Raw genomic sequence first — 21,775 nt, 5'->3', positions numbered from 1 at the left:
AATGGCCTTGGCCGATCTTGAAAAAGCTAAACAGCTAAGAGGCTTAGTACCTGGATAGGAGACCACCAAGTAATCCCAGAGCTATAGGATAGACTAGAAAATCAGAAAACATTCTGGCGAAGGCAGTGGTAAAGTACTTCTGCATTACAGCAAAAACAATTTTAAAAAAAAGCATGAATGGAGTTGAACTCCACCTGAGGGAAACTTTATTACTTTACTAAATAATTTTGGAATTGAACAATAGCCCTGTTCCACTGGAACAGCTTTTACATGATTGATATATTTATAGTACGTTGGTATTATTTCACGCGTTTGTATCCATCATTTAATTGCTCCCTTAAGAAGCATAAACCCCCTCAAACTTGCCCCACTCCTTATAAGACAACCGTTCAGCATTCCATTTCGCGCTGACGAGTCCGCAGGAAAAACAGGGAGCAACTCCAGGCCGTAATACGGCTCCTGTCATACTAGGCGGGTACTGTCGTGAGAGCAACGCCACCGGAAGTCGAGGCCTTAGTTTCGCTTTACGTCTTAAGCCGGAAGTGTTGGGGAGTCAGTTTGTGCGAGGCCGCATCGTTTATTTGGCTGTGGTTGTTTCTGTGTTGTGGTGGTTGGGTTGGCGAGTGGCTCCCATCTCCCGGAGAGCTATGGACCGGAAAAAAAAGCTTCTGGATGTAACAGTCGGTTCGGTGAGCAGCAAAGGGGGAACGGGCGGGCTTTTCGAGCGACTGTCGTTTTGGGGTAATAGCTTTTCTCGCGTCTTTGGAGATCTTTCTTTCCCAAAGTGAAAAGTAAACAACGTGAGCATAGTGTTATAAGATGCCCAGTGTTTGTATTCTTGTGCAGACCGTGAATCTTGCATTATGTCGTGCTTTTCCCTCCTCCCCCCCCTCCCCCATTTCTTATTAGAAATTCACACTCGGTTCCTAAAGTTTGAGTTTGTTTTTTTTCCTTTCCTTGCTCCTATTCCAGCTGGTAGATTTGAAAGCTGAACTGTTCCGAAAACAGGAAGAATTCAAAAAAGAGAAACTTCTGAAAGATGCCGGAGTCCCTATAAAGCCCAAAACAGTAAATAAGGTAGGCTTTGTTTATAGCCTTTAGATTTCTTATCTCTATTTGAGGATTCAGTCACAACATTCTTAGTCTTCCCATTCTTCTAAATGCATTCACTCTTCATTTGTTTGCTTTATAATTTGATAATTCAGTTATTCTTTCTACATGATGAAATCACCTCTCTCTCTCTCTCTCTATATATATATATATATATTTATATTTATATAGTACTGGTCACTTAGTATTGTATTCAATCCACATTCATTCAGCACCCATTTATTCTTGGCCGTATCTCTTGTTTTACTGCACACCTTTCTTAAGTAACCTGTTTCGCTTTTGTGGGGGGGCTAACATACAACATTTGTTTCAGTTCTATTCTTTGACATACTGATAGAAATAATAAGCACAGCTGTATAATTTGTTTGAAAACTTTATTATTACAGAAACCAAGCATTTGGACTAAGCAGAACAAAGGCGTTTCAGATCGAGCTGAAAAAGATGCTGAGCAGAAGATAGAGGAACAGCAAACTCTGGATAAATCAAGGTGATTTACTTCTGAGAAAAGCAGACTTACTAAGTCTTGTAAATAAGATTATAAAGAAAATATGGTGTAGCTTATCTATAAATCCCATGTGATGCGGCATTGTGTTACATTATGAACCAACGTATCTAGAATGGTTCTGCCTTCCTGGTAAGAGCATCAAGGTAGCCCCTGTCACTGCAAAAGGAGAAAGGAATGGAACCAAAAGGCAGACTTTGACATTGTGGAACATACCCCAGAAATAAGACTGCTCCCTTTGCTCTTGGTATTTTGGAAAACTCAAAGACTCTCCTTTATAAGCAGGCATTAGATAAGAGTTGAGAGTAACTAGACAACCATTGTTATGCTGTTTTGAGGGCATTGAGCTGTAATTTATGGACTGTTGTTTTTCTTATTAATCAGAGTAGACTGAGCAATATAATTTTTTAATAAGTAAAATAAACAGGATCAAGCATATCAAGGCTTACGTTGTATAGTGCCTACTTTTTTATACTGCTTTTGGATTGAATTGTTCTGAATGTCAGTAACATCCCGTTTTAGAATGCCCAGGGTTATGGTGATAACTGTACTTATCAATGAAAGTATATCTACTATCCACACTTACCTGGGAGTAAGCCCCATTGATAGAGGTGTTTGAAAACAGTGTTATTTATCTTACTCAGAAGTAAGCCCATTGTATTCAGCAGGAAGTAGGTGTAATCCTATCCTACTCACCAGAAACAAACACCTCTACCCATTGAGTATAATGAGGCTTACTTCTGAGTGGGCATGCATAGGATTGGGTTCTGAGAAATAATTATATATTTATTTTATTTTTTTATTTTACAAATTTATTCACCGCCCATCTCACCCCTTCGGGGGGACTCTGGGCAGCTTACAATAAAACAATATGGTCATTATACCATGCTTAAGCAACAAATCTAATGGTGGCCTAACACTTTTGCACAGTACTGTATATCTTGGATATCAGACCTCCCTTCCAGTCTAGGAAACAGCTAATCTAAAGAATGAGAATCGTAAGAGCTCTGGTTTATAGTATTTATTAAAAGGAAGATAAAAAAATTAACACAAGAATTTCAGTGAGGATTCAGCTTTCAGATGAAATGCCTAGAGGCAATTTTGGGCTGGAAAATTCCTAAATTGCTTACACTTTTTACTGACTTTTTCTTCTTTTTCCACTTGTTCTCTGTTTTGATAACTGTTGTGCTAGAGGGTAAAATGTAGTTGCTAATTGCCCTAGAGGCTAGTGTAACTGGATCATATCATAAATTGTGATGATTTTTGAAAGGACCATAAACTTTATACACTAAAAAGTCACATATAGTAACAGAGTTTTGGAGGTTTTGTTGTTTTTCCAAATAGAGTCCGTACTGTTATGGGAGCTAGTTTTCACGAAGTCAGAAGCAAACAGTTTGATACCAGACCTGGCCATTATCAAAACAAGGAACAGATAGAAATTGTCACTTCTATCAAAAAGAGAGTCATTTCTAGTTGTCTACTTAATGGCAAAGGAAAGAAGCACAGGAATTTGAACAGTTATTGCGGTGTAAATAGAATTTATATTTGATACTCAGCAGTCATTGGAATTCTTTCAGAATGGCTTCTTAGCTTCTCTGCAATGAATCAGATATTCTCATATTGTTGTGTGCCTGTTTATCTGTTCCAGTCCAGCTTACCAAAGAGAAGCCTGACACTTCTCTCTTCCCTCTCATCTTCCTTTTCCTGTGATCATTTTGAAACAAATTACTTGACGTGGAAAAGCAACTTCATTAAAAGTTATGGTATCGCAGAGAGAAAAGGAACAAGATAGTGGCTGTGATCAAATGAATATGCTTGTGCAGGAGAGAGGACAGGGTTCCTTTGGTTTCTCATAATTGAATGTGCTTTTAAACCATTTCAGCAATGCTGCTTTTCATAGTGGACTTTGACTGGTAAATTGTTGGGCCTTATGAGAAACATTAATTGCTTAAATTATTTTCAAAATTACTTCCAATCATTCTGAATAATTCTCAAATGTGTGCATACCTTTGAGTACATGGCGGATGTACAGGTGCATTTGTAATGATGCAGTCATGGTCATAAGAATGAAAATGTGGCTCTGAGATGGTGGGAAAACACTTTCAGGTTGTCTCCATGTGGTTGGAGGCATGTTTATCACAGAGCAGTTTAAAACTATTTTGAGGAAGGCAATCTTGACAGCATGTGGTGGTCTTAGGTTATATTGTCCCATGTTCTGTGTGGCAAAAAGACTCACTGCTATGAAATAGTAACTAAAAGTGGTATGTTATTGTTTTTAGGCAGAAACTGGAAGAGAAAGCACGTCTGTATGAAAAAATGACCAAGGGAGATTTTCCAGGTGAACACTATTAGATTTCTTGGGGTTGTATGTGAAACATTTATCCATCAAAGGCTTTACTACAATATGCTGTTATTGGTAATACTTCTTATTTCAAAATAGGCATGTCTGGGGTGGCAGTAAAAGTGTGAGACCTGTCTGCTGCTATTACTACCTTTCTTATGAAAAGAATAGGCCTTTCTCATGAAAATACTATTTTGTCCTTGATAATGCTATACAGCAACAGTTAGAATTTGTTTTAAGTTTCTTTGACATTAAGCTCTAGAAAACTGCAGTGCCTGAAGAGGAAGCTTGTACCTCTACCTCTGTAGACAGTGCCATTTGTCAAGGTAGATGTCTTTGCCCTCTTCCTGAAAACTCTTGACCAATAGTGATGGCTTTTTCTTTTTCTTTTTTTTTGGGGGGGAGGAGTTCTATTCCAACCAAGCAGCTGTGGATAATGGTACAGCAGATGATGAGTCTGGGACACAAGCATTCTTCCATGAGTATACAGTCACTTTTCTTAACAGTTCAAGCTCAATATAGCCAATGTTCTTCATAGTTTGAAATACTCCATTTCCCCTTCTTATTTTACTTAATTGTGCAGAAGTGCTAATTCAGTTTCATTTAGCAAAGTGTTGTTTTTTTTCCTGTAAACCTTCCATGTAGTCATAGAATACCATATGTTTCTGCTTCAGCACTGCTTGAATGTCCCTTATGCAAATACTTTCCTGTATTCCTTCCAAAAGTCCAGAACAGCTTTGGCACTCTTTTCCGTTTAGTGAGGCTACTCTAAACCTGAGAAGATTTTACTGAACAGCGAATCTTAAAACAATTAGAACAAGGTTGGGGATTACCTGGTTTTAGCCAATATGTTCCCCTTGTTGAAGGGGCCTCCGAAAAAGGCTTAGGGAAAGGAATAAATATTTGAAAAATTCCTTTGTGCAACACTGGATTTCTCCCAAGAGTACAAGTTGTATTGCCTTTCTGTAAAACAACAACAGGAAAAGGATAATTTAGAAATTACTTTTTATTCACTGTTAAATCTTGAAATGACTGTATCTAAGATAAAAGTATGCTAAAATCATTATTCATGAACCAGGTACTTGCATGCTTGACTAGATATGACATATCAGTGGCTCTTGACTGTAGAAATTAAATGCTTTTCAGCTGGCACACATATAGAGTAGACTCTCAGTTAACCGGCACCCATGGGGATTGGTAGATGCCAGATAAATGTAGTTTCTGGTTGCTTGAAAGTTACTATTAAATTTTATTTAAAGTATTATTTATTCGATTTTTTTGCCGGTTGCTTGAGAGTAAGTTCCGGTTGCTTGAGAGTGAATGCCGGTTAACTGAAAGTCTACTGTATTATTTATTCAATTTTTTTGCTGATTGCTTGAGAGTGCCGGTTGCTTGAGTTCCGGTTAACTGAGAGTCTACTGTAGTTAGCTTTACAGTAAGCCCTTTTCTTTTCTCCAGGTTAAAGCTTGAGATAGTTTTGATGTGTGGTAACTGCTGAAAATAGCAGCCCTGTGTCTCTTCTTGGTATCTAATGTACGTCTTAACTTCAGTAATTGTAGAAGAAGAAACATTTGTAGCTTTGCAGGAAAGAAAAAGAAAAGATGGGGGCCTGCTATTTTTGACATCTTCTGTTCATCTCCCATGCTCTGGCCCAAATACTTAGTTAATCTACAAATCGTATATTGTATATTAAAGGAAATTCCATGGAATCTAGATCGCTTTGTTTTATGTACAGCAGAGAGGATAACCAGTCTTTAAAGCTAGATAAAACTGCACAATGCTAGAATGTTTTGGTATGTTATGTAATATATTACATAATATGTGTGTGTGTGCATATACAGTATATATATTCAGGAGCATTAAATCTATAGTGCTGTTTACTGTGATTTTATATTGGCTGCTATGTCAACTCAATACTTTCAATTTCTGTCACTTAAAATTGATTTTCTGTCATAGATGAAGAAACTGAAGATTTATACCTTGTGGATTTCACTCAGAAGATAATTGACAAACAGAGAGAAGTACAAGAACTGTGTACCAGTGAAACTTCTGGAAAAGCAATGCGGGAGGAGAATAGGGAAGAAGAGAGACTCTCTGTAACAGATATCCCACCTCCACAGGACCCGAATGAAGAATGGTTGGTGATTGTATCATTGTAGCACTTTTGTGTATTACCTGGCTTCGCTGAAATCAAATGAAATAACCTGACTTATCAGAACAGTCTCTTTCCATTCACTCTCTTTCTCTCCTCCTGCTGCAGGCGAGGAGCTACCAAAAGTTCCTCTATGCAGTTTCGTATTAAGAATGCTTCAGCTCTACACATTGCTGGAAAAGGTGTTACATGAATTGATACCCAATTGGGTATCATATATATAATTATATATATGAAAATATATAATTTTTATTAAAAGTTTTAAGAAAGAAGATAAAAACTAATAGAAACTAATATAGGGTAAGAGAAAGAAAAGAAGAAAAAAGATCAAAGAAAGCTAAAAGTGCAAGAAAGAAAAAAAAAAATACAAAGAAGCAGCTTCTGATTTTGTTTACAGCAGTTATAAGTACATTTATCAATTTACCTCTTGCTCTGTGGTTACAACATACCTCTCTTTTCTCTATAATTTATCTAATCACCAAAACCATAAATCATAAGTTTGTTTTTTTCTGTTTCACATAAAAACTCTAGAAGGGGTTTCCAGTCAGCAATAAATGTAGGCATACCCAATTCAGTTTAGGCTGTAGCTTCATTACAATACATCTGCTAGTCCCCTGGAAGTTATGTATCAAGCTTAACTAGACTGCTAGTTATTCTTTTTGACAGCAATAATCATGTTAAATTGTTACACTTTTGAAAGGGTTGAAATTAATCTACCTATCTATGTTAATTTTGCTTTTCATTTTAGGGTTGATTATGTGGATTCATTAGGCCGTTCAAGACGATGTATGAAGAAAGATTTGCCACATCTGCTACAAATGGATAAAGAGCTTCAGGGGAAGAGGTAAAGTTTATTCTATAGAAAATATGTAAAAAACAACCATGTTTTATAGGGGAATAAGAAAATGTACACATGATAACAGGTAATGCAGTCATTATTCTTCCCTCTCTTCTGCCCAAAATGGTAAATGTTCATGAGGAATCTAATATACATTTGGTCGAGCAAATACTTACATTTTTAAAATTTAGAATAGATTCTATTTAAGTGCATGATTTCTATACCTCTCATAAATATTGACTGGCTAAAATGACTTACTTTATTGGGACCCAGTGTAATGATTGCCCTAGCCCCAAATACTCAGACTCACAAGAGGATGCTGAATGAAATCTGATTTATTCAAGTACTAGAGACAAATACAGAGAAAGCTGAGAATGAGCAAAAGCGCGCCAAATACAAACTTAAACCCTTGCTTCAAACGTATCCCGCCTCCCTCGTAACAGCCCCGCCCGGCACAGGTGCTAGCAATCGTCAGAGTTGCTAGCCTGGGAAAGTAACCTTGAGCGCAATAGATAATACAAATACATTCCAAAGCAAAGCCAAAAGATAATGGTTCCCATCCTCCCTAGACAACTGAAACACGCATCCAATTAATGACATGCGAAACGTTACGATGTATCAAAGACATTGAAACGGCGCACATGACACCCAGCATGATACAGTGTTAAGGTGTTGGACTAGGTCTGGAAAGAAACCAGGTTCAAATCCACCTTCAGCCATGGAAACACATTGGGTGACTTACGCAAACTGCCTTGAGCACCTAGAGAAAGGCAGGATACACAAATAAATAGTTAATTTTTGTATCGTTTGTAAATGTTTATTGGCTGAAATGACTTGCTTTTGTTCTCTTAGCACAGGTAATAGTTTCATAGTCTTTGTAGTAACTCATCAGAGGTCCAGATCGGAAGTTGTATGTGTTAGTTTAAGAATAAGGAAACAGGTTTGTAGAAACCACAAAAATAATGTGGAAAGTCTCACAAAATGGTTGCCTATTGTAATGGTTGTAACTGAAAATTGGCAGCATTTCTTGAAACATGCTGCTGAAAATTCTAAAAAATAGGAAATGTTCTCTGTAGCAGTATTGTAATGTATTATTTGCAGACATTCATTTAGCAATATTGTTGGGCTTCAGCGTTTACTGACTACGCAGACCACAGGCAACTGAGCAGAGACTGACTGGGCTCCTGTCTTTATAAGCCCTGCTCAGCAGACACCTTGCCTCTGAAGATGCCAGCCACAGTTGCCAGCGAAACATGAGGAAATGTGTTGCCTAGACCACAGTTACTAAACTCTGAAGCCCCACATTCCCCAAGAGATACTGGCCGTGAAGGTCTACATCAGTATATAATTTAGCAGTAGCTTGACAGTATTTAAGCAGTGGGGCTTTTTTCAATAGAACTGAATGCTAATGTGTTCTGATGGAACCTATTATAGTATCATTTCTATTCTTAGATAAAGGAATTGCAAATTTATAAAGTCAGGCTTGTAATGTGATATGAAATAGTACTTATCTTGTTTTTTTAACCAGTGTTTCTTCATATCTTGGTCAAACTGGACATTTTAGAAACAATAGTCTAGAAGTTATAGCACTTCAGCAAAGGATCGTTACCTTGTCGTGGTGCTGGAGCTTGAGCATCTCAATGATGCCATGAGCTAAACCGTGAAGGGCCGCCCAAGACGGGAAGGTCATGACAGAGAGGTCAGACTAAATGCGATCCCTGGGGAAGGTAATGGCAACCCACCCCAGTATTCTTGCCGTGAAAACTAAAGGGATCAGTACAACCAGAGATATGTCGGTATACCATCGGAAGATGAGACCCCCAGGTCGGAAGATGGTCAAAATGCTACTGGGGAGGAACAGAGGATGAGTTCAACTAGCCCCAGACGTGATGACGCAGCTAGCTCAAAGCCGAAAGGACGGCTAGTGGCCGACGGTGCTGGTGGTGAACGGCGAATCCGATGTTCTAACGATCAACACACCATTGGAACCTGGAATGTAAGATCTATGAGCCAGGGCAAATTGGATGTGGTTATTGGTGAGATGTCAAGATTAAAGATAGACATTTTGGGCGTCAGTGAACTGAAATGGACTGGAATGGGCCACTTCACTTCAAATGACCACCAGATCTACTACTGTGGACAAGAGGACCACAGAAGAAATGGAGTAGCCCTCATAATCAATAGTAAAGTGGCTAAAGCAGTGTTTGGATACAATCCAAAAAACGATAGAATGATCTCAATTCGAATTCAGGGCAAGCCATCTAGCATCACAGTGATCCAAATATACGCCCCAACCACAGATGCTGAAGAAGCTGAAGTAGAGCAGTTCTATGAGGATCTGCAGCACCTACTGGACAACACGCCTAAAAGAGATGTTATTTTCATCACGGGAGACTGGAATGCTAAGGTGGGCAGTCAAATGACAGCTGGAATTACAGGTAAGCATGGCCTGGGAGAACAAAACAAAGCAGGACATAGGCTGATAGCATTTTGCCAAGACAACTCACTCTGCATAACAAACACTCTCTTCCAGCAACCTAAGAGACGGCTTTATACGTGGATTCCCCAGATGGACAACACCGAAACCAGATTGACTACATCCTTTGCAGCCAAAGGTGGCGGACATCTATACAGTCGGTAAAAACAAGACCCGGAGCTGACTGTAGTTCAGATCACAAACTTCTTCTTGCACAATTTAGGATCAGACTAAAGAGATTAGGGAAGACCCACAGGTCAGCTAGATATGAGCTCACTAATATTCCTAAGGAATATGCAGTGGAGGTGAAGAATCGATTTAAGGGACTGGACTTAGTAGACAGGGTCCTGGAAGAACTCTGGACAGAAGTTCGCAACAGTGTTCAGGAGGCGGCAACAAAATACATCCCAAAGAAAGAGAAAACCAAGAAGGCAAAATGGCTGTCTGCTGAGACATGAGAAGTAGCCCAAGAAAGAAGGAAAGCAAAAGGCAACAGTGATAGGGGGAGATATGCCCAATTAAATGCAAAATTCCAGAGGTTAGCCAGAAGAGATAAGGAATTATTTTTAAACAAGCAATGCGCGGAAGTGGAAGAAGACAATAGAATAGGAAGGACAAGAGACCTCTTCCAGAAAATTAGAAACAGAGGTAAATTCCAGGCAAAAATGGGTATGATTAAAAACAAAGATGGCAAGAACCTAACAGAAGAAGAAGAGATCAAGAAAAGGTGGCAAGAATATACGGAAGACCTGTATAGGAAGGATAACGCTATCGGGGATAGTTTTGACAGTGTGGTCAGTGAGCTAGAGCCAGACATCCTGAAGAGTGAGGTTGAGTGGGCCTTAAGAAGCATTGCTAATAACAAGGCAGCAGGAGACGATGGCATCCCAGCTGAACCGTTCAAAATGTTGCAAGATGATGCTGTCAAGGTAATGCATGCTATATGCCAGCAAATTTGGAAAACACAAGAATGGCCATCAGACTGGAAAAAATCAACTTATATCCCCATACCAAAAAAGGGAAACATGAAAGAATGTTCAAACTATCGAACAGTGGCACTCATTTCACATGCCAGTAAGGTAATGCTCAAGATCCTGCAAGATAGACTTCAGCAATTCATGGAGCGAGAATTGCCAGATGTACAAGCTGGGTTTAGAAAAGGCAGAGGAACTAGGGACCAAATTGCCAATATCCGCTGGATAATGGAAAAAGCCAGGGAGTTTTAGAAAAACATCTATTTTTGTTTTATTGACTATTCTAAAGCCTTTGACTGTGTGGACCATAACAAATTGTGGCAAGTTCTTGGCGGTATGGGGATACCAAGTCATCTTGTCTGCCTCCTGAGGAATCTATATAATGACCAAGTGGCAATGGTAAGAACAGACCACGGGACAATGGACTGGTTTAAGATTGGGAAAGGAGTACAGCAAGGTTGTATACTCTCACCCTACCTATTCAACTTGTACGCAGAAAACATCTTGTGATGTGCTGGGCTTGATGAATCCAAGTCTGAGGTTAAAATTCCTGGAAGAAACATTAACAATCTCAGATATGCAGATGATACTACCCTGATGGCTGAAAGCGAGGAGGAACTGAGGAGCCTTATGATGAAGGTGAAAGAAGAAAGTGCAAAAGCTGGGTTGCAGTTAAACCTCAAAAAAACCAAGATTATGGCAACCAGCTTGATTGATAACTGGCAAATAGAGGGAGAAAACTAGAGGCAGTGACAGACTTTGTATTTCTAGGCACAAAGTTTACTGCAGACACTGAGTGCAGCCAGGAAATCAGAAGACATTTAATCCTTGGGAGGAGACCAATGACAAATCTTGATAAAATAGTTAAGAGCAGAGACATCACACTGACAACAAAGGTCCGCATAGTTAAAGCAATGGCGTTCCCCATAGTAACATATGGCTGCGAGAGCTGGACCATAGGGAAGGCTAAGCGAAGGAAGATAGATGCTTTTGAACTGTGGTGTTGGAAGAAAGTTCTGAGAGTGCCTTGGACTGCAAGAAGATCAAACCAGTCCATCCTCCAGGAAATCAAGCCAGACTGCTCACTTGAGGGAATGATATTAAAGGCAAAACTGAAATACTTTGGCCACATAATGAGAAGACAGGACACCCTGGAGAAGATGCTGATGCTAGGGAGAGTGGAGGGCAAAAGGAAGAGGGGCCGACCAAGGGCACGGTGGATGGATGATATTCTAGAGGTGACGGACTCGTCCCTGGGGGAGCTGGGGGTGTTGACGACTGACAGGAAGCTCTGGCGTGGGCTGGTCCATGAAGTCACGAAGAGTTGGAAGCGACTAAACAAATAAACAAAAAACAACAAGTTATAGCGATGAAAAAAGGTTCATTGTTCAAATATCTCTATAGGTAAACAGTAATAAAGGATTTTGAAACATAAATCTATATATTTACTGTGCTTTGCCGATGAACATTCCTTCCATTCGAACTTCCTTTCAAGATACAGTCTTCTTACTAGAGAAGTATAGACTTGGAAGAAAATACATTTCCCAATTTTGGAGAGGGGGAGGAACCCTAATCCTATCCCCAAAACCTGTTTAAGACACTTCCTAACCCTCCCAAACAGATTTTGGGGATATGTAAGTATGGATAGCAGTAGCAAGGCAGAATCTAGTCTGCTGATGTTGTTCTGTCAGCAGATGCCTATGTACTGAATGTTGTCCAAAGTCATGTCATTTGAAACTTAAAATTTTAATACAATTGAGAACTGGAAACATCTCCATAGTTTCATATTCCCTGTAATGTTTGGCTTATTTTTAAAAACTGTTTTGCATAACTAAAATCTGTTGAGTATCTTTTTAATTGTTTCACACCTACACATATACACTTCACACTTATACAAACCAACATAATTGGTATCTATTCTACAGTTGCTTTGGCTTTTCTTACACTGATACTAAGCTTTCAGATTGGATATTGTAGTGTTGTTGGAATTGCTATGGAGTTTGGGATATTTTCCCATATACCACTTTCCAGTTCTTAAAGAATGCTTTTTTCTGATTCAATTAGGCCAATGACTGAAGAAGAAAAGACTCTGCTGTCAGAAGACATGAGAAGGGAGCTTCAGCGTCAAGAATGGGAAAGAGAGGAAGAGGAAGCACTAAAGAAACCTATGGGGCCAATTCATTATGAGGACATTCGAGAAAATGGTATACTGATTCAGATCCTGTTTTAAAAATATTATACGATTTAATGTCAAACTAGATTCTCTTCTTCTTGGTTAAAGTATGTTTTTTTACAGTAATAGTGCCCCTGCAGAATTGTTAAGCTGTTATATTAATCATTCACTAGTGGAAAAATGAGAATCAGTTTGGTGTAGTGGTTTAAAGGCACTGGGCTAGAAACTGGTAGCTTTGTGAGTTCTAGTCCTGCCTTAGGCACAAAGCCAGCTGGGTGACTTTGGGCCAGTACCTCTCTCTCAGCCGTTGGAAGAAGGCAATGGCAAACCACTTCTGAAAATCTTGCCAACAAAACTGCAGGGACTAGTCCAGAAAAAGTCCAGGTAGTCCTCAAGTTATGACCATTTGTTCAGTAACCAAAGTTACAGTGGTGCTGAACAAAGGGACTTACAACTGGTCCTCAAAGTTCCGGCCATTGCAGTGCCCCCATGGTCATGTGAGCAAAATTTGGGCACTCGGCAACCAGCTCACACTTACGACTAGTTGCAGCGACCTTCCCTGCCGACTTCCCACAAGCAAAGTCAATGGATAAGCCAGCAGGGAAGGCCACAAGTCGCTCGGGTAAGTCTCCCCGCTGCCGGCCTTTCTTTGCCCATATGCACCCAGCTCCCTCCTTACCAGTCTTCCCTGCACTTGCATGTACCCTGCATTTTCCTTCCTTGGCCTTCCTGAGCTTCCACCACAGCATCCCCTCTTGCAATTCACAGATGGCCTGCGCCGGGCTTCCCAGGGCCTCCCCACCCACCCCCACAGCACCCCTATGCTCTTTACCTGGGACTCCCATCTCTTTCCCCTTAACAGCCCACATGTCTTTGATTACAACAACAACCAGGACTGCCTGGATTGCCATTGCTAAGCGATACAGTCATGTGTCATCGTGCTTTACCTCCGCATCTCTTAGCGACGGCCCAATTGCAGTCGTAACTCAAGGACTACCTGTATTAAGATTAGGGGGCTACTCAAATTTGTATCACTAAAAACTATATTGCCCTATATTCTGTACTTCATCAAAGAGTGGAAGTCCTAAGTCTTACTCTAAGCAGCCACTGAAAATAGAAGAAAAAAAAATACGAAAAGAAAAGGGTAAAGGTGCAGTGTTGTAAGTTACTGTGAATACATTTAGAGGTATGTTAGATGTGAACCAGTATAAGCGTCTATTTAAGCATTATTTGGGCAGTGTTGACTGGGAATCAATACAGTTCAACAGATTTAGAAGGCATATGATTGGAGAAGGCTATTGTAATGTAAAAATTATTCAGAAATGTCTGCCTTTGTACTGATAAATAACCTTGGGGAATATTTGTTATGTCCAACTTAGAATCCACATTGACTCTTCAGAATACCCCTGGTTCAGTTTCTGGCATCTTCTGCTATTATTGGAGGAATTCTGCCCTGAAACCCTGATAGCCATCACTGATATTAAAGGAAGTCTGGGAATTACGGCATATGATAAACTCTAATATGGTGCAAAATATCTTTCAGAGGCCCGACAGCTTGGTGTTGGTTACTTTGCCTTTGCCCGTGATCAGGCTTTGAGAAGAAAACAGATGGACACGTTAGAAATGCTAAGAGAGCAGGTATGATGTTCAACAGTCTACCAAGTGTGGGAAATCTCCAGATGTTCTGAACTGTGTGTCCCAGCATCCCTCATCAGTGGCCATGCTGACTGGGGCTGTTGGTAATTGTAATTCAGGAACATCTGGAATGCCATAAATTCTCCATCCTTAAACATATGCTGTGAAATATCTTAGCTTTTCTCAGATGTTTGTCTCCTCTATCCTTGGTGACTTGTCTCTCTGAATAACATAAATGAGTGGTGATTTTTTCCCAATCCGAGGGCCACATTTGCTAGCTGATGGACTAGGGAGCGCACATACATACTTGCCCTCCGAAACTTCAGAAGGGAGACGCTATAGTTCTCCCACCTTTAAAATGGCTGTTTAATAAAATGGGAGGAACATGAGGGACCCCAATAGGATTGTTTGGAAGGAAATGTAAATCTCTCTCACTCCAACTTCTTATGCTCCTATCCCCTCGGTGGATAATCAGCTGGGTTGCTGAGAAAAAAGGATCAGATTGCTCAAGGCGCTGTGCCAGGCCTATAAACAGAAGCAGTTGTAGCTGAATCAGCCAGTAGCAATACAGACTTCACCATAACCCACAGAGAACACATGTAATAAATCTATACACATAGTAAATTCAGAGGCAAAGAGTGCAAATGAAAAAGTTTAAATTGGATAACAATTGGATAGTTAAGTCTAAGTATAGGAATAAATTGTGAAATTAAAGTTTCACAGGTTTGTTATTGAAATACTAATTTCTTTTTTGAAAGAAGCTTTTCAATTATGTAGTTGCAGTGAAAAATAATCTGCATTCCAATACAAATTATTTGATTGCCTATGAAATATAGTTTTGTTACATCGTAGTAATGATAAGATTAAAGTTTGAACCTCAAAAGTATGGGAGCAAATGGATAAAAGAAATAGTATCTGTCTGTGAACATCTGAAGAGAAAATGAATTACTGTTGTACTGCATTTCTTCAGACCATCGATCAGAGAACAAAACGTGAACATTTAAAGGAAAAGCGTAAAGCTGTTTTGGAGGCCAGGTTGTCTAAGCTTCGAGCAAAAAAGCGCTTAAAAGATGGTGACACAAAGGAAAATGGAGGTACTATTTGAATTATTTCCTTTAAATTTAAAACCAGTTTTGGAAGATTTACGTATTTGTTTATATTATAGTCTCTCTTATTCACTGAAAACCACAAATTTGACTATACTGTATTGCAGTTGTTTCCAAATGGTTTCACAATCTTGTTTTTTCTGAATCCAAAATGATTAAGAGTTGCAATTTTGGGAAAGATATATTGCAATAGCTTGTGCATGTGCATTAAAGAAGCATGATGATGGATTAGGACCGGACTTGATTTTTCTAGCTCAGACATAGCAATAATCCACAGTGGCATCTGTTCATAATCTCCAAACTATTTAATTTTTCAGATATTCAGAAAATATTGCTTTAATTACATCAGTTTGGATGGTTTCTGTTCCTGGTTAATATTAGCGCTATTTTCATCACTGATAAACTTGAAAAGCTGGTGAAATTGATGAAAGGAGGAGTACTGAAATATTTTTCTTACTGCTTGTTTCTTCAGTTTTACAGTATGGTCATTCCAGGGTATGTTGCCAAGTCATATATTTTGTTCTGCTTCCTGATATCCATTGAAATGTAGGGTTTTGTTTTGTTTTGTTTTTCCTCAGCCATTTCTCTTTCAGACTTACTTTGTAATAACTTTCTTTCAAGGAGGGGACAGGTAATATTCCAGTGAGATGTTTTACTGTGATTAAATCATTGCATGAATTCACTTTCTGTGATAATGACAGTATCATATCAATTTATCTCATCCATTAATCTCATGCAGTACCTAAAATCTATGTGTTGTTCTCCTTCAAAACAGAGAAAGAGGCTGTAGAGCCAGTCCTGTCTTCAGTCAAGCCCACTGAACTGCCAAGAGTTTCTACAGAAACTAGAAAAGTAGAAGTTATCATTCAGGAAAGGAAAGATACCAAGCCGGGTGTGCCCTATGTTCGTGAGTGGGATAAAGGCAAAGGTAAGAAGCTGCAGGGCACAGGGCACACACAGTTCTTTGGACTGTCAGCTTGTCAAGGATCATTTGGCTTGAACCATGGTGGCTTGGTCCATGGGACCTCCAGCACTCCCCTGTAAATACCCCAAAACACCCTGATGGTGCTTTGTCAACATTTGACAGCAAAATAAAAGGTTTTAGCAGTGTGTTTTTTCATTGATTTGGAGGGCAGGTGGTAGTGATGTTGAGGCAATTTTAAGTTTTAAATTTTGCCAAGGGAAGGCCTTTCTGTATTCCACTAGCAAGTTGGGAGGCTGTTACAGTCCATGACCGAACAGAATTACCTCAACCTTGGCTTAAACTCTGGTTGGGTCACCAGTGTTTCAGGTAAGAGACTCCCATGTCCTTACATAATAATGAAGAACAAACAAGTCTGTTCATCCAGACATAATGGAAAGGTTACAGCTGCACTGTAGAGCTGCTGCTCTTCAGTGGCCCTCCCCAGACTACTGAATGGTGTTGCAAATGTGAATGATTAGGGTGACTTCAGTTCTGTTTTTTCTCTTTTCAAGGTTCTATTAGGGTAAGCAAAATAGGATTATCTTAACAAAAGTAAGACAGGTTATTGGGGGAAGGTTTGAACTTTTTTTAAGAACTAATCTTTACTTTTATAAAGTTTCATAGAGCTTGAGCTGAATTAAATATGGAAAAGCAAGCTGAACTTGATATTTCTTCTTCCCATTAATAGAATTCACTTTTGGACTCTGGTCAAAGAAGCAGAATGATCTCAGGAATGAACGAGATCCAGAGTTTGCGCCACCTTCTGCTTACTTTGTCAATCAAAAGAAAGCTCATGATTTTAAAAGCCAGAATTGGAACAAATCTGGATCCTCATATGAAAAAATGGAACACAGTCTTACAAGTAACTTGCCATCTACATCAGCTGAGACTCACAATACCAACTCACAGAACAATCCCTTCATATCCACTCAGGCACATGAGATGGGTATGTCAGACCAAGAGCCAGTTTACCAGAGTTTGGATGATATGCTGTCCTACTATAAGCAAGTCACATGAACTTCAGATGCTGTTAGCAAAGCTATTTGCTCCCTGATGATTAAAAAACTCTTGGTAGGATAGATACCAAACCTTTCTATAAACAGGTATGAACCTTCTGGCAAATCTCATCATCCTTCTATCACTTCTAATATTAAAGAATTCAGTTTTAAAGATACAGTCTTCTATGTTCTTTGTCTGGAATTTCATTATACTTTAGGCACACAAAAAACCTTGGATATAATCAGGTTTTAACATTTTAATTACATTCCTAACTTAATTAGTAAGGAAAGGCTATGATAGAGCAAGAGCTGCTATAGAAGAAGCTTAAGTTACACACCCTTCACCATTTGTCCAATTATTTGGATTCAAGCAAGGGTCATGAGCAACTTTTGCAGTTTAGGGGCTGTAGTTTTTTTTAAGCCTTAGAAGCCCATAGAAGGAACATTGGAAGGGACTGGGTTGAAAAGTTTGGTCCTTTTGTGAGGGGTTTATTTATCTACTTGATTTGTTAAATTCATATCCTGGAGTCAAGGCAGTATATTTAATATTCTCTTCCTCAATTTTTTCCAACATCTTTGTGAAATACATTGGGCTGGGAGTGACTGGTAAGCTCTCATAGCTAAGAGTGAACTGGAACATGGGTCTCCCCAGTCCTGGTCTAGCAACATAAGCATGGTACCCCATGGGTTCCTGTGCCACCAACAGTCTCCATTTATCCTGTCAGTACTACAAGATTTCAGGAACTGTAAAATTTCAGCTGGAAGCCATTTCTGGTATGGGCTATCCTTCCTGAGATACCATCTTTAAGAAAGTAAGTTTAGATCCTGCTATATGTGATTATTTTGCTGCTGCTGCTACTGTTACAGGCTTTACTTAATCATGTGAACATCCTTTATGATCAGACATTCGCATATGACATCTTCATGCTATAAACAGCATCCTTTTTAAGTGATAGTTTCTGATTTCTCTTAATTTGTTTTCCATCTTTTGAACTTCATCCAGTGTTAAAGAAGCAAAATGTTCACAGATTAGCACTATCAAACTTCCAGATTCTTATTACAGAACAGCCGATTGTTTTAAACTAGTTTTGTTTTGTTTGTTTATTTATTGGGATACCTTGTAATAGTCAAGTAAAATGTGAGTTCTTCACTAACATGCTCCTAAGAAAAAATTATGAGTTCATAAGCTTGCACAGGCTTTAATAAATAGGAGAGCATCAACAAAGCTAATGCCTTGCCTGATTGTTACTTACTACAGTGATTGTAAATAGGAATGTCTATTTTTGAATTCTAGAGTGAACTAATTTTTTATAGCCAAATCCAGGATTTTAATGGGAAACATCTCTCACATTTTTCTTCAAGAACAAAGCCAGTTAAATACACTTCCTCTTGTAATCCCTTAAACCTGAAATTCTTCAACCTTACTGTCCAGTAGATGGCAACAAGCTGCTTTTAAAAATAATCACCAAGTATCCACAAAGAATATCTTTGAATTTTATCACATGTGGATATGAGAGAATGAAGATGGGATTGCTGTCTGCACTTTCGAAATGGCTTCCCACCCCCATTTCCCTCATGCATTCATATATTCACTCACAACTTTACTCACAAGCATCCATGCCGGCATTCCAGCTGCCTGTAATAATTGAGCCGTACCCTGGCGTTTTCAAGGACATGCTGAGGTCCAGAGGCACCTTTACCCCACCCAGGCTCTTAGCTTACAAAAACAAATGCTAAGATAGAGTGGGAAGGTATGCATAGGAGAAAAGGTGATAAGCAAATGGCATGCAGACAGTGAAGCAGAGGCAACGTCTGGAGATTGGCAGCTATTAGAAGCATGCACCTGCCAGGACCACAAGCTATGGTGAGCGGCATATCCTGGTGGGAGTCCTGCTTGGAGCTCAGTAGCAGCATATCCTGGTGGGAGTCTGCCAGGAGGTCGGTAGCAACTAGAAGATGAACAACCACACCAGGGCAGCACCTCAACCCAACTAGTGTAAGAACTTTTGGAAGGAGACAAAGGTTGTATGCTATTCTGCAGATTTTGAGACTTTTGCTTGAACTAAGTATTAAAGGACTGAGTATTAAAGATGTGTACATGGCAATGTCACCTTGCAAATCCTAGAAGGGTGGAGAGCAATAGTCTGCTGTTGGGGATGGTGTGTGTTGTAATAAAGCATTGTGTACAGATCTGCTACTTTGTGGTGTGTCCAGTCCTTGGAAAGCAAAGCACTCTCACAGTGGAATTTTAATAATTTAGAGTAGCTGCTGTAGATGGGGAAAAATTGGTTGTTTTCTTTTTTTAAGAGCAGTAAGATAAGAGGTTAGAAGTGGGGAAACCTGAATTCTATTCCTACCTTAGGCATGGAAGGCAGCTAGGTGACCTTGGGCCAGTCATTCTCTGCCCTAGGAAGGAGGCAAGGGCAAACCACTTCTGAAAAAAGTTGCCAAGAAAACTGCAGGGACTTGTTTGTGTAGTTGCCAGGATCCAAGACTGACTTGAAGGCACCCATACACAAAAAGAGTTATAGGACTTACTACCAAAAGCTAGTTTATGCCCTGGTTTTTCTGAAGGTGGCACAGTTTCAGTAGAGTCTATCCATTACAACAAGGATAGGTAACTCTTTTAATACAAGACATCTCACCTTTCCTGCCAATACAGGATCTCCAATGTTGCCAGATGCTTGAATGAAATAGAAGCCAGCAATAATTGAAGTGTGCATGTGTGTGTATGCCCCTAGCATTGCCAGTTCAATTGTTTCGCCATTTGCCATTTCTTGTTTTATGCTGTAGACCAGCTACCTACCTGAGGCAACAGCCAGGAATGATTGAGAGACACGAACCTGAACTCTCCAAGCTTGTGCCTTAACTAGGCTACTTCTGATCCATGTGTGTTAGGACAGGCTTCAGCATCATAAAGCTGGGGGTGGTAGGAAATGCAGCTTCTGGTTTTAAGGTCTTATTTCTTTCCCAGTCCTTCCATAGCTACATTAAGGAGTGGACAAGGAAGGCCTTGCGGTGGTGTTTTATGTAAATTCCCTGTTCTTGCTGGTTTCATTCTGATTCTGCCTTTGCAAATATATCCTATGGAATGAGAGTATGCCATAAATTAGCTATGCTGGAGAATTTAGGTACTGTATGCCTTCTCTATCAATTGTTGCCATGAGCAGGGAAGAGATAGAGCTAAGCCTAAGTGGAGGGCTCACTGGTTCTGATAGTCTTACTCTTGCTAAGCTATAGTATAGGAAAGCTCACACCAGAAGCCATTGGTGTGGGGCAATAATGGGTTGCATGACATTCCATACCATAATGATATTAACTGCATTACAGGCTGCCTTGCAGTCTTTAGTATAATTTTATGGAGGTTCTTGGGTTAAGCATAAAATAATCCTTGAGTTTGTTTCACTCTGGAAAATAAAGAGATGTGAGAATCTCTCATTTCTGCTGAGGGGCATATTTCCTTGTGAGTTATCTAGGATAGGCTGCATACTTCCTTTCTTTGATACCCTAGCCTCCCACTTTGCTCAGTGTATTTCCCAAGGAAAGAACACTTCTTACCAGTGGTCTGAATTATTTGCAGAGATGTCTTCCAGCAGGCTAAATTAGTCAGCAGAAGTTTTCAGTGGCACTTCCACAGTCTTACCTAGAAATGCTTGAGATTGTCTGCTTGCAAAGTATCTGCACTTCTGCCTCTTTACAGCCTTTTCCCCAAACCATTTGATACAGAGGAAGCTATCCTATACTGCATTAGACTATCAGTCCTACCTGAATTTTATCTATTCTGACTGGCACTAGCTTTCCAAGACTTGAAGCAGTCCTTTTATTCCCTGCCTTACTGCCCAAAGATACTGGTAAACAGACTGGAAACTTATCATTCAAAGGATGTGCCCAGTTCCTAATACTGGGCACAAATGATCCTTGGAAATTCTCCACCAAATTCGTGGAGAACAGTAACAATGTTCAAGAATTTCTCAAGGACAGAATTCCTCTTTAGCAGTAACAGTAGGGTTGCTGCCAAAAAAGCCCAGCAGGACGATTCCCTTCATGGTATTTTCTGTTAGGATTACATTAGAGCATGAAAAGCCAAAAAGGTCATAGGCTGCTTGAGAGGTGATTGTAAATGAAGGGAAGGCTATTTGCACACACGCTGCCCTCATCACTAAAGTACAGGATCCGTAAATGCCACCCCTGGAATTTTCTCCAGATGGGTGGTTCAGGAGTCACCCCACTAAGTGGAAAGAGTTTGCAGACACATTCACACTAATGAAGCCTTATGGCTATTTGTATTGTATAAACCCAGCCATAATGACACTGCATGCCCTTTGCATTCCTCTCTACTTTTTAATTTGAAGCAGCAGGGAGACTGTTTTGTGTGCTCAAAATGGCCGACAGAGCTTCCAAAACCAATTCTTCATTTTCACCATAAAAGCACATGAGGCCTAACTAGCCTCATGGTGAAGAAAGTTCTGTACCAAAGAATCCACAACAATAAGGTTCTCTGCTGTT

The 21,775-nt window shown here is 39.7% G+C and overlaps 1 protein-coding gene across 1 annotated transcript; it reads left to right on the top strand.

Annotated features, from left to right (window-relative positions):
- Positions 1-548: 548 nt before the first annotated feature.
- On the top strand, positions 549-17,445 carry CCDC174 (coiled-coil domain containing 174). The gene is made up of 11 exons (XM_063291660.1): positions 549-689; positions 973-1,077; positions 1,497-1,597; positions 3,892-3,950; positions 5,910-6,090; positions 6,854-6,949; positions 12,458-12,597; positions 14,110-14,204; positions 15,172-15,295; positions 16,083-16,235; positions 16,960-17,445. The coding sequence occupies exons 1-11, from the start codon at positions 648-650 to the stop codon at positions 17,286-17,288; spliced, it is 1,425 nt and encodes a 474-aa protein (XP_063147730.1). The 5' UTR covers positions 549-647; the 3' UTR covers positions 17,289-17,445.
- The last annotated feature ends 4,330 nt before the right edge of the window (positions 17,446-21,775 follow it).

The sequence above is a fragment of the Candoia aspera genome, chromosome 2 (genome assembly GCF_035149785.1).
Source record: "Candoia aspera isolate rCanAsp1 chromosome 2, rCanAsp1.hap2, whole genome shotgun sequence".
NCBI lineage: Eukaryota > Metazoa > Chordata > Lepidosauria > Squamata > Boidae > Candoia > Candoia aspera.
The sequence above is the reverse complement of the archived record's forward strand: the minus strand, read 5'-3'. Positions and strand labels throughout refer to the sequence as shown.

What these genes read in the sequence shown, in the direction of transcription:
- CCDC174 (XM_063291660.1), top strand. Translation starts at nt 648, where the DNA reads ATGGACCGGAAAAAAAAGCTTCTGGATGTAACAGTCGGTTCG. An exon ending in CAGGACCCGAATGAAGAATG is followed by an intron (nt 6,091 to 6,853) that starts GTTGGTGATTGT and finishes TTTTCATTTTAG; the next exon opens with GGTTGATTATGTGGATTCAT. An exon ending in TAGAAATGCTAAGAGAGCAG is followed by an intron (nt 14,205 to 15,171) that starts GTATGATGTTCA and finishes GCATTTCTTCAG; the next exon opens with ACCATCGATCAGAGAACAAA.